Source organism: Oryza sativa, chromosome 7, assembly GCF_034140825.1.
Source record: "Oryza sativa Japonica Group chromosome 7, ASM3414082v1".
Lineage (NCBI taxonomy): Eukaryota > Viridiplantae > Streptophyta > Magnoliopsida > Poales > Poaceae > Oryza > Oryza sativa.
Window position 1 is genome coordinate 21,575,717 of NC_089041.1, and position 11,649 is coordinate 21,587,365.

The following is an 11,649-nucleotide window of genomic DNA, read 5'->3' on the forward strand; positions in this document are numbered from 1 at the left end:
TTGTAGAATACATAAAATAAATTAGAAGGAACTAGAAGCCAGAAGCTGAGAAACCCAGCTTTTGCAGATTCTCAGAAGTTGGCTACCAACCAGCTGCTTCTCAGAATCTTAAACTTCTCTAAACAGGTCCATAGTACTGTCTTAGATCGTGAAACTCCTTTATATTTTAGGATAAATTTAATGGTGAAAATCCCTTATATTCACGGCAGAGGGAGTGGCTGTGTTCGGCAGCACTACATCGTAATAACTGAATCAACAATAGAAACACTGTTGAGCCGCAGTATCTAGCTTCCGAACAGAGGCCGTATTTAGTTACCTTCGAACTTCAAAAAATTCTGTCACATCAAATATTTAGACACATATATGAAGCATTAAATGTGAACGAAAAAAACCAAATGCACAGTTTGTATATAAATTGCGAGACGAAACTTTTGAGCCTAATTACGCCAATTTAACAATGTGGTGCTACAGTAAATATTTGCTAATGATGGATTAATTAGACTTAATAAATTCATCTCGCAGTTTACAGGTGAAATACGTAATTTATTTTGTTATTATTCTATGTTTAATACTTTAAATGTGCGTCCATATACATAAAAAAAATTTTGAGGGGAACTAAACACGGCCAGAGCCTATATAGCTTAGCTTGAGTGTTTAGATCTCTTTCCGTGTTCTTTTGCCTTCGAGTATCTAAAAATCCAGTGCGTGGATTAATTTCAATCAATATTAACCATTGGTTCTTCGCTATGGACCAGTTTTTCTCCTCCCATAGGTCGTCGGTCAGTTCATATTTTCAGCAGGGTTGACGTAGTCAGCTGCCCGTAATGCTCAGGATAGGGGCCCGATTGGATGAATAAAAATCGGACGTGTCCGGTTCTGCATGCATGCAAGTATATCACAAGTTAGTTTTTTTTCCTCCTTTTTCTCTCTTTAAATACCTATTTCTCCTAAATTATTTATTCAATCTACAATCCAATCATACCATTGTATTCATTGTATTCGTTGTAATTAAATCTTTAAAGCATGAAATCGCATGACTATATTTTGGCGAAAGAAAAATATATGTTTCAATCTGTTAACACTTGTTGTTTCATACATAGTACTGATATGATTCAACGTGTATCTTTACCATGTTTTACAAAATTTTTAAATGTTTCAGTTGTTGATTTTTTTTATTTCACCATATAAATTAATGTTTTACTTGTTGGTCAACTGCAACATTTGACTGCCCCATTTTTTTAGGAATCGGATGACCGATCCATAGTTTCCTTCTTCAAACAATTTTTTCTTCTAATTATAAACTTCCAATCGGACGCCCGATCTTATCTCAAAAAATTAGACAGTCAAATGTTTCAGTTAACCACCGGTGAAACATTAAGTTATACATGGTAAAACAAACAAAATAAATCATCGAAACATTTAAAAAGTGTGTGAAACAGATTGAAAACACACGTTGAAACATATCGTTGTCGTGTATGAAACATCATGTGTTAGTAGATTGAAACATATATTTTTCTTTCATTAAAACATAATCATGTGATATCTTATTTTAAAAATTTAATTACAACAAATATAATGGTGTGATTGGATCGTAGATCGGATAAGTAGTTTAGGGAAAAAATCATTTTGGAGCTCACTAAATACATATATGCATGCATGCATGCAAGGAGTGGAGAAAGAGTATGTGTAAGTAGTTAAATAAATTTTGTGAAACACAGTGAAAACAGATGATGAAACATGTCGTTATCACGTATGAAACATTAAGTTTTAATGGTTTGAAATATATATATTTTTTCTTTTATTGAATATAATCATGAGATATCTTGTCGTAAAAATTGAATTATAACAAAAATAACGGTACCTGTGATCGAATTGAAATCAAATAAATAGTTCAGAAGAAAAAAACATTTAAAGTGAGGAAAAGAAAGAAGGGAAACTATCTTAGCACTTATCTGTATATATGTGACAGTAAGAAGAGAGGGCCCGATTTTTCTCTCCAAAGCATTTTCCATACGGTACGCCACCTACGAAGAACAATGGAGACCAGGCTCATAAGTCACCACGTAACGAGTCAATAGCTGATCTCAAGGGTAGACATTTTGTATTATCTCATCTCATATATCATATCCATTTACACTAGTAGACTTAATGGTGTATAAACGATTTTATTAGTGAGAACTACTATAGACCGTTGTTTAGTGCGTCTCACAACCGCCCATCCATCCCTCCCCCTCCACACTGTCGACGGCTGTTAAGTACCAAATTCACGCCGTCAATATATGTATAAAATGGAAAGCATAAAACATCCAACATAGTGATAGGGTATATTTCTAACAATTTCCACGAGTGTTGATGTATATTTGGACATAGGTGACAAACTACCAAAGTTGAGAGAAAATATACGTGAAGAAGGAGGAGAATCAAACTCATATCCAAACTTATGGAGTCTTGCACCCAAAAAACCAATTAAACACCTTCAAATGGTCCCATCTACCATGGCAATATGGATTGAGGGTCCTAAAATGAATGTCTAGGCCGAAAACCGGGGCCAATGAAGCTGGCTAGGGCTCGGCCGAACCCTGACAGAGGCCATTGGCCTAGGCCCAAGTTCAGTTCGGCAGATAATGATCTCTCAATGACGGTTGTGACTGTTTCCGTCACTCTAACCATCAGTAGAAGGGAAACTTGGCACTAGGAGGATGAAGATACTCATTGGATGCTTGGAAGAAACTCTATCCTCCCAAGGCACTTCCACCATATACATACACTTCTCCTCCCTCATTCTCACACACACCAAAGTATGAGCTGAATTATAAGAGGTTCTATTGTACTTTATTGTATACTAGAAGTAGGGAGAGAGTAGAGTAGAAGAAGTCGGAGGAATTCCAGAGTTGTTGGTAATCCTCTCTCATTTCCTATACTTTGTTAATTACTCTGCTTTAGTAGAATTATCATTCTGAGTAACTAAGATTTGAGTAAATTACACTAGCGGTCCTTAAACTTGTAACGAAGTTTCACTTAGGTTCACAAACTTGCAAAACATGCATCGAGATCCTTAAACTTAGTTTAATGTATCATCCCGGTCCAAAGCCTGGTTTGACCGTGGTCTTACCTATGTGGCATGCCACGTGGACGATGACATGGCTAAATTTTCTTTTTTTCCTTTTTTTCTCCCCATCTTTTCTCTCCTTCCTTACCTCGCGTGGTGGACGAGGTTTCCGGCAATGATCAGCGTGCGTGCTCAGGCGCCGGCTAGAGGAGAGGAGTGGCGCGTGTTCGCGGGCAGCAGACGGCGAGGAGAGGGGCGGCACGCATGCTCGGGCGCCGGCCGGTGGGAGGAGAAGAGCAGTGCGCGTGCGCGGGCGGCGGCCGGCGAGGAGAGGAGCGGCGCGCGAGTGCGGGCGCTGGCTGGCGGGAGGAGAGGAGTCGTGGGCGGAGGCCGAGAGGGGAGGAGAGGGAGAGGCGGCCGCCGCCTGCGGCTCCTCTCCTCCTGCTGCGGCGACATGCAACTTCTCCCTCTACTTCCTCTCCCTCTGCCGCCCAAGATGACGACGATGGTGAGGAGCGGGTGGCGCGGCCTTGCAACCGGCACCGGAGGGGGCGAAGAGGGGGGCAGCGCACTTCGTTGGGCGGCGGCGTGTCATTCATGCGGAAGCGGCCGAGGCACGCGCGGGGGGAGATATCGCCGGCCGCGCCTAGGGGAGGGGTCGCTGACCGCCGCCGCGCGTGTAGGGGGAGGCGTCGGTGAGCTCAACGCGAGCGGGGAGAGTGCGAGCTCATTGGCGGCAGCGAGCTTGATGGCAACAATGGGGCGGCAAGGCCCGACAATGAGCTCCGCAAAAGAGGAGGCGAGCTCGTCGAACTTGAGCAGCTGCCGCAGCCGTTTGCCGCACGCGCCTGCGGCCGGCCGGAGCGGGGCCCTTCCCCTTCCTCTCCTCCTTCTCCTTCCTATCGATGACGTCGCTGCCACCGTCGGCCTCCGCGCCCCCTCGCCAGCCTTGCCGGGGCAGAAGGGAGAGGAAGGAGGCAAAGTGGAGAAAAAAAGGGAGAAGAAGGGAGAAAAAATAAAAAAATTCCATGTCATCGTTCACGTAGCATGCCACGTAGGCAACACCACGGTCAAACGATGCTTTGGACCAGGATGATACATTAAACCAAGTTTAGGGATCTCGATATGCGTTTTGCAAGTTCGTGAACTTAAGTGAAACCTCGTTACATGCAAGTTTAAGGACCGCTAGTGTAATTTACTCTTAAGATTTGCTCGTTGAGAATTAACTCTTGATTAGTTTCTAATTAGCGTGCGGGATCATTTTTCACTATAGTTCAGTAAAATATAGTGATTGCTTTAGTGTTTGGCCGGCATTAGAGTAGTTGTTAATTACGTAGACGCGTTGTCTACATAATTAATTTTCAGCGATTGCTTCGTATCCCATAATTGGTTTGAGGTGGGTGTAGAGGTGGTGACAGCTCTCAATTATATTAAAGTCTTCCCTTTATACTATTCCCTTTACATAATACACTAAATGTTCACAACATTAGATTCTGAAAAATATCTGCCACAATGTTGTTGTTTTAAAGTTGTAATTGAATATACTCTAAGTGAAGAACTGGAGTTTTTGCGATGAAGGTCAATACATTGGGTGTAATGCCAAATATATAAATACTCCTGACAAATCTATGCCTGAATTAAGTTGAATGAGTTATGGTGATTGACTCTAAAAGTTTATACAAATTAAAAATTAAGTTGAATGAATTACGAATAATGTCTATGGGGTGATTGAATCCAAAAGTCTATACAATTCAATAAGTTTATGAGTATATAAAATTATTATTAAACCAAATATACACAAATCCTTTATTGTGCGCACAAATACAGGTATATCTTTGTTTGGATATTCGGTTTTTGAAATATTTTATATTTATATTGTCAAAATATATAATCATGTATTGATGGTTTGATTTACATTAATTATGAAAAATGTACAGTTGCATTAGCACGGGCATATTACTAGTTGTAGTAGAATGTATTTTTTTTCTTTTTCAGTGTAATTTTGTTATAATTGACGTTAAATAATTTAGGTATGATGTTTTCTCCGGTGCTGGCATGTTGCTAGAGATTTGACATTTTCTTAGCATTATGTTGTTTTTAGTGTTTGACAGCCTATGACATGCTTAATTTGATCTGAGCAATACGTTTCCAACCTGTTGCTTATAAAATCCGAGTGATTTTCTAGAAAAAAAAATCTACCGACTAATATATAGATAGTTCCTACCGTTTTAACAATTCTATTTACAGGCTTACAGCCATAATGCAGGATTCAGGGGTCAGGGCCTCCCCATGCATCAATCCAATATCTAGAAGCACTGTACACTTAACTGGTTTGGCGACTGAACTAAGAATTCAGGATTCATCTCGGCACAAGATCTGTGATTGACATATCATTCGAAGACACCGCTGTTGAATGCGGATTAGAGCTGTCACTGGCACTAACATCCTGGATGCAGAAAGCCGGCCTGGATAGAGAAGGGAGACGAACAGTGTTGCTGCTAAGCATGATGTTTACTGACGAAATCGTCGGCCTGCTTGCAGGTCTTTTCTGAACACACAACAGCCCGATGTGGATGCACTTCAACATCTGCTCGATCGGAGGATGGTTGCCCAAGGATGGATCAATCAACTCTACAACATTTCCCCTGGTCCAGTGCCCCCACACCTGCACCAAATTGGTTCATTTATTCAAGTAGTATGTTGAGAAGTTTGATTAATTATTCATGAACAGACTTAAAGTACTCACATGGTTTAAGAGATCAAGATCTTGCCCGCTATCATATGAGCCACTATTTCTTCTTCCAGTGACGATCTCTAGTACCAAAACGCCGAAACTAAATACGTCCAACTTGACTGAATAATGACCATGCATGGCGTATTCAGGCGCCATGTATCCACTGTAAAAAAACATTACATTGTAACCTATTATATTTGGTATACCATATTTGATAAATGTTGGCCATGATCATGTTAAAATTCAAACCTAACATATCATACTTACTACTTACTATGTTCCGGCAATTCGATGAGTGATATCTTTTGATTGATCCCCATCAAATATCTTCGCCAAGCCAAAATCAGAAATCTTAGGGTTGTAATCAAAGTCTAATAGAATGTTGCTTGCTTTGAGGTCTCGGTGCACTATCTTCAATCGAGAATCTTCGTGAAGGTATTGCAAGCCTTGAGCAATTCCATTTATAATCTTGAACCTTTTGCCCCAATCTAGCTCTATGTTTTTGTCTATATCTGTCATTCAAACAAGAAAAAAACATACTATTAATAATTGATGTTGTCAATTAAGCCTTTTAAAAGAAACTACTCATTAGTTTTATAGTTTTATATTACAAGTCGTTTTAACTTTTTCTCTACTCAAATTTCTTTAGCTTTGATCAAGTGTATAAAATTTAGTAACATCGACAACACCAAATTAGTTTCATTACTTGTAGCATTGAATACATTTTGTTAATATGTTTGTTTTGGGTCAAAAATATCGTTATATTATCTACAAATTTTATCAAACTAAAAAATGATTAGTAAAAAAGTTAAAGTGTAAGAAACACATGGAGTACTGGAGAGAAAATCGTACCGAAAAGAATGGTATCAAGGCTTTTATTTGACATATATTCATAGACAAGTATTTTCTCTTGCTGTTCCAAGCAAACACCAATAAGCCTTACAAGATTCTTGTGGTAAAGCTTAGCAACTAAAACTAGCTCACTTTTAAGCTCTTCTATTCCTTGTCCGGAACTCTGACAAAGTCTTTTCACAGCTACTTCTTGACCTTCAGGCAGGACTCCCTATCCATGTAAACATACTTACTGATCAACAAAAATATAACCGACTGATAAAGTTGCATGTCGCTGTATGATTTGTACCTTGTAAACCATACCGAACCCTCCTCTGCCGATCATTTTAGTTTCAGCAAAATCATCTGTAGCAGCTCGTAGTGTTGATAGATCGAGTAGAAGCGAATCAATACTTTGAATATCGTCTGAACCAATTGATGTTGTTTGGACAAAGATGAAAAGAAAGACTAAGCTTAACAAGAAATATGATTTCACTTATTCAAGAAAAAAAAGAGAGAGAAAGAAGGGAAATGTGATTTCACTACAAGCTGGGACACATTAAGAATCAAGGTGATGAAATTAAATAAAAATAACATTTAAACAAATCACCATTTCCCTGCCGTCTATAAACTTATCAATTACTTGGCATGCTAACATATCATAAATTTAGCTGACTTACAGGGCAGAAACGTCTGTTCTTCTGGTCGTCTCCTCCTCCAACAACAAAAGTATGCTACGACGATGAGCAGCATTGCAGCAATTGTAGGCATAACAATGGCTAGAACTATACCTGTCTTATTCCTCTTTTTCTCTGCAAATAAATACTGTTCGATTCAGATAGTATCTCTGTAGTTAGAACTATGACCAGAACCTGAATGAAAGAAAACCATTTGCCTACAAGTAGCATGTGTATTTTTTCAGGGAATTTTCCACAGATTCTGACAATAAAACTTGACAGAAACGCACAAAGAGCCAGATTGCTAATTGGCACTATATCTTTTTTTTTAGAAAAAATAATACTCCATCCATTTCGGATTATAACTTATAAGTTGTTTTGACTGAAATCACTTTACGTTTAACTAAGTTTATAGATAAATATAGTAATATTTAGAACACCAAATTAGTTTCATTAAATTAATATTGAATATTTTGATAATATATTTGTCTTGGGTTATAAAATATTACTAGTTTTTTTTCTAGAAACTTGATCAAACTTAACATAGTTTGACTTTAATCAAAATCAAGACCGACTTATACTCTAAAGTGGAGGAGTAACTATTTTGTTGACGTACAGAAAACAGGCAATGTGCTCCCAAATGATGAAAATGCATCTCCCATCTCTAACTCTACAAGCAGTCAACGGAGTCACACAAAACCTTTTTGTTCAATTATTTGCATTAATTTATTCAAATGCGCTAAGGCGATTTCACACATGCAAACAAGTAAAAATGGTTTCCATCTGTCGCTCACCTCCTCTTCTGGTCGCCGCCGCCGACGTCGCTGGCGGCGGCGCCTCCACGAACGCCGGAAGATGCAGCAGCGGGCGGCCGGAGAAGAAAGGGAACACCTCGTACCGGAGGTTGCACCACACCCCGAACACCCCACCTCCCGTCCTCCCGCCGCTGTAGAGCTTGGGCAGCTGCACGGTGGTCAGCGTCGTGAGGCAGGCCCGGCAGACGTCCGCCGCCTTGTCCGGCGTGCACTGCGCCAGCGCGTACATCCTGGGGCGGCCGCTGTCGCCGTCGCCGTCGACGCCCTCCTCCTCCGCCGTGCCGTACCGCCTCGACGTGTTCGCCGCCGCGGCGTACTCCGCGGTGGCGTTGGCGAGCATGGCCACGGCCGCGTCGAACGCCGCCACCGCCGCCGGCGCCGGCGCGCTCACGAGGCGGGAGGAGCGCTGGAGCGAGTACGTGGCGACGTAGTAGTCGTCGTCGAGGAGGAAGTTGCGGTTGGAGTAGCGGAGCTGGCAGAGGTCGTGGAAGACGAGCGCGTCCTTGACGAGCGGGCACACCCGCGGCGCGTCGCGGAGGGCGGCCGCGACGCAGCGCTCGCAGGCGTGGGCGTCGGCGACGTCGCCGCGGCAGAGCGCGTAGCCGTACACCTTGTCCGGGACGTCGCCGGCGGCGCCCGTGGCGTACATGGCCGGAGACGAGGAGGTGTTCCTGGGGAGGGTGGCGGAGAGGCGGTTGACGTTGGCCTGGAACGTGCTGTTCTCCGAGTAGCGGCCGCTCGCGCTGTAGGGGTCGCACAGGTACCACGGTGGAGGTTCGTCTTCACCGGCGGCGAGGTGGACGTGGAGGAGGACGGCGAGGAGGAAGGCTGCGGCGACGCCGGCGAGGTGGTGCGCCGCCGCGGCCGCGGGCATTGTGCTGGCAATGGTAAAGCTGTCACGAGAGGATCGGAGGTTGGCCTACCTGAGAGTTTGACTTGAAACCGCTGGTTCATTTAATTTCTCTAATCATGCGAGCAATCAAACAGTGATGACAGAAATATTGAATTTCGAATCATGCGAGCAATCAAACAGTGACAGAAATATATCTAGAGTCAGCGATGAGCTCCCTTGCTTTGAATTAATCTAACCGTAAACCCTAATTCAATGATTGATCGAAGACGAAGAAAATGTCGTTGCCGGTAGCATATTGTCGGAGTACACATCATAGCTAGCTTAGATGTCAACCTACAATATGAAAAATCAACTTAAATCCACTCTAAGAATCATTCTATGTATTTTAGCGATTTATAGTACTGTACTGATCCTGATATTTAACATGTAAAACCATTGACTTCTAAAAATATGTTTAACCATTCATCTTATTAAAAATCATGTAATTATTATTTAATTTTTTGTAACTTGGTTTTTGTTAAACGTATTTTAAGCACCATTTACACTCTTACATATTTGTGAAAGATTGAATAGAATGAATGGTTAAAGATATATTAAAAGTTAACGTCGTCAAAACAACCAGCGCATGTGGTCTGTGAATCATACTAATTAATCTCTAACGGAAACAATCCTTGAAAAAGAAAAAAAAAGGACAGAAAAAACATTTAAATTGCCTTGGAAAAACTCATCTCCGAATCGAATGATTGCCAAAATAGCTCTCAACTAAAATCGACCGTCCACCTAGGGCATCTAGTATTACTTATTTTCTGATCTTGAATTTTGCATAGCCGCCGGTCCCGCCAGCCATATACTCCAACGATTAGTTCCTGGTCATCAAATATTTCTAGTAATCAGCGATTAGTCTCTGTTTTTATCTCCTTGATTTTGACATCTCTGAAGTCCTTTCAGCTGCTACATCAAAGGCAATAATTTGTCAATGGTCATCAGATATGGTTGACATGCTCTCTGTCTTTTCTTTTCTTTCTTCTTCTTCTTTTTTTGTTTTGTTTTTTGGCTAGAGATTGCCCGACCATCTTATGCAGCAGACTAGCAGAGTACCACAGCCTTTAAACGCCATGGATGGAAGATGACACAAGTTCTTGTTTACAACGTTTGAGCAAATCTCCACACATGCCAAACGATTGTCTATTGCTACAATATTTTGATAGGATAAAATCCATTGAAGCTGATATAGAAAGGAGCAAAATTCGGTTTTTAATAGGTGCCAAAGTACCAAATGATCCTCTAGAAAGGACGAAAGGAGTAATTTAATTTACACACTAGCGCATATTTTCATATTAATCCATTTTTTTAAAAAAAATACTAATACTTAATTAATTCTATGCTATTGGGTCACTCCGTGGAATTAGTTCCCAACTCACTCCAACGAAAAATAAGAGAAATAAATAATATTATAAGAAAGAGTCCATGATGGACATTTCTTATTTGAAACAGGATTATAAACTATCGTGACTATATAATACAATATGTCATCTTTAGTTAGTGAAACCATATCATTAGGGATAACAAGAATAAGAGAAATAAATGGACCATAAAGTTTATATATAAATCAATTTATTAAAAGAAAAAACTGTAAAATGATTGAGTTTGACTTTGAACCCATGCCTATGCACCGTACTTCGCTTGATAAATGCCATGGACAGGGCGGAACAGGAGTAGGGCAGTTAGAGATAAAGCTTTACTCCTAACCCTAAATACTCATTAAAATAACACTCCAAATTTTGAAAATTAAAAGAAAAAATAACCTATGATGATTACTTTAATTAAGCTTTAGGGTTGAGAAAATTTTGGCTTCGCCTCTGGTCCTAGGCAATAGAGAATCGGATAGTGAGCTTGGGAGTTTATTCAATATGTTTTCAAATTTATGTTTCCTCGTGTTTACATATGTGAACAAGGGGTGCATAACTTTGACTATAATTTTCCTATACTTTATTAGTGACGTTGCTGACTACTAGAATTGGCCAGCCGGCATCTCAGTCACACTTGCATCCGAGGATGATTTAAACAAGAATGAATATTTGGTAGACTCAAATAGACCCTATTGAAATGTAATCGACGAAATTACCCTCCTTTTAAGTCTCCCTTCGCAGTAACGTAATTGTGTCTGGTCAACGCACAATTTCGGTCAGTAACTCCCTGGCCCACCACCACTCTTCTTTGGGGGAAAATACGTGGTGGAAACCTTGTAGACAGTAGAAACTTAGAAACTATTGTTGGATCGAAAAATGGGCGTCCGATATTCGTCCACGTCATCCCGACTAAATATTTTACTCACAGATTTACTAATGAGTAAAAATTTTACTGCACATAATAACGTGGATGAATCTTAAACGTCCATTTAGTCCTTCAAGTTTCACCGAAAGCTCAATTTAGTCTTTCAGGTTTTATTTTGTCCACGTAGATCCTCTAAGTACTTGTTTTGGCTTAAAATCATCCTTGTACCCACTTAATATACCATATGGCTATTTTTAGTCGATAATTCTTTTAGAAAATGTCACTTTTGCCCTTAATTTGTATACATCTATACACCGGAAAAAAAACCAAAATGAATAAATACGTCCCATTATTTCAACATGTGCATATAAAACTTGAGCTTAATAGCTACCGTATACACTTGCAAGTACATAATT

The 11,649-nt window shown here is 40.5% G+C and overlaps 1 protein-coding gene across 3 annotated transcripts; it reads right to left on the minus strand.

Moving 5' to 3' along the window:
- Positions 1-5,239: 5,239 nt before the first annotated feature.
- On the minus strand, positions 5,240-9,034 carry LOC4343497 (cysteine-rich receptor-like protein kinase 6). 3 transcript variants are annotated; one of them, XM_066312587.1, is made up of 7 exons: positions 8,086-9,034; positions 7,295-7,426; positions 6,925-7,082; positions 6,636-6,846; positions 6,058-6,295; positions 5,796-5,946; positions 5,240-5,714 (listed from the first exon to the last, which is right to left on the minus strand). In XM_066312587.1, the coding sequence occupies exons 1-7, from the start codon at positions 8,978-8,980 to the stop codon at positions 5,409-5,411; spliced, it is 2,091 nt and encodes a 696-aa protein (XP_066168684.1). In that variant the 5' UTR covers positions 8,981-9,034; the 3' UTR covers positions 5,240-5,408. The 3 variants fall into 3 exon arrangements, with proteins under 3 accessions (XP_066168684.1, XP_066168686.1, XP_066168685.1); XM_066312589.1 differs by having other exon boundaries at positions 6,925-7,045; positions 7,288-7,426; XM_066312588.1 differs by having other exon boundaries at positions 6,925-7,054; positions 7,273-7,426.
- Positions 9,035-11,649: the final 2,615 nt, after the last annotated feature.

What these genes read in the sequence shown, in the direction of transcription:
- LOC4343497 (XM_066312587.1), bottom strand. Translation starts at nt 8,980, where the DNA reads ATGCCCGCGGCCGCGGCGGCGCACCACCTCGCCGGCGTCGCCGCAGCC. An exon ending in GGCGGCGACCAGAAGAGGAG is followed by an intron (nt 7,427 to 8,085) that starts GTGAGCGACAGA and finishes ATTTATTTGCAG; the next exon opens with AGAAAAAGAGGAATAAGACA. An exon ending in AGAACAGACGTTTCTGCCCT is followed by an intron (nt 7,083 to 7,294) that starts GTAAGTCAGCTA and finishes TGTTAAGCTTAG; the next exon opens with TCTTTCTTTTCATCTTTGTC.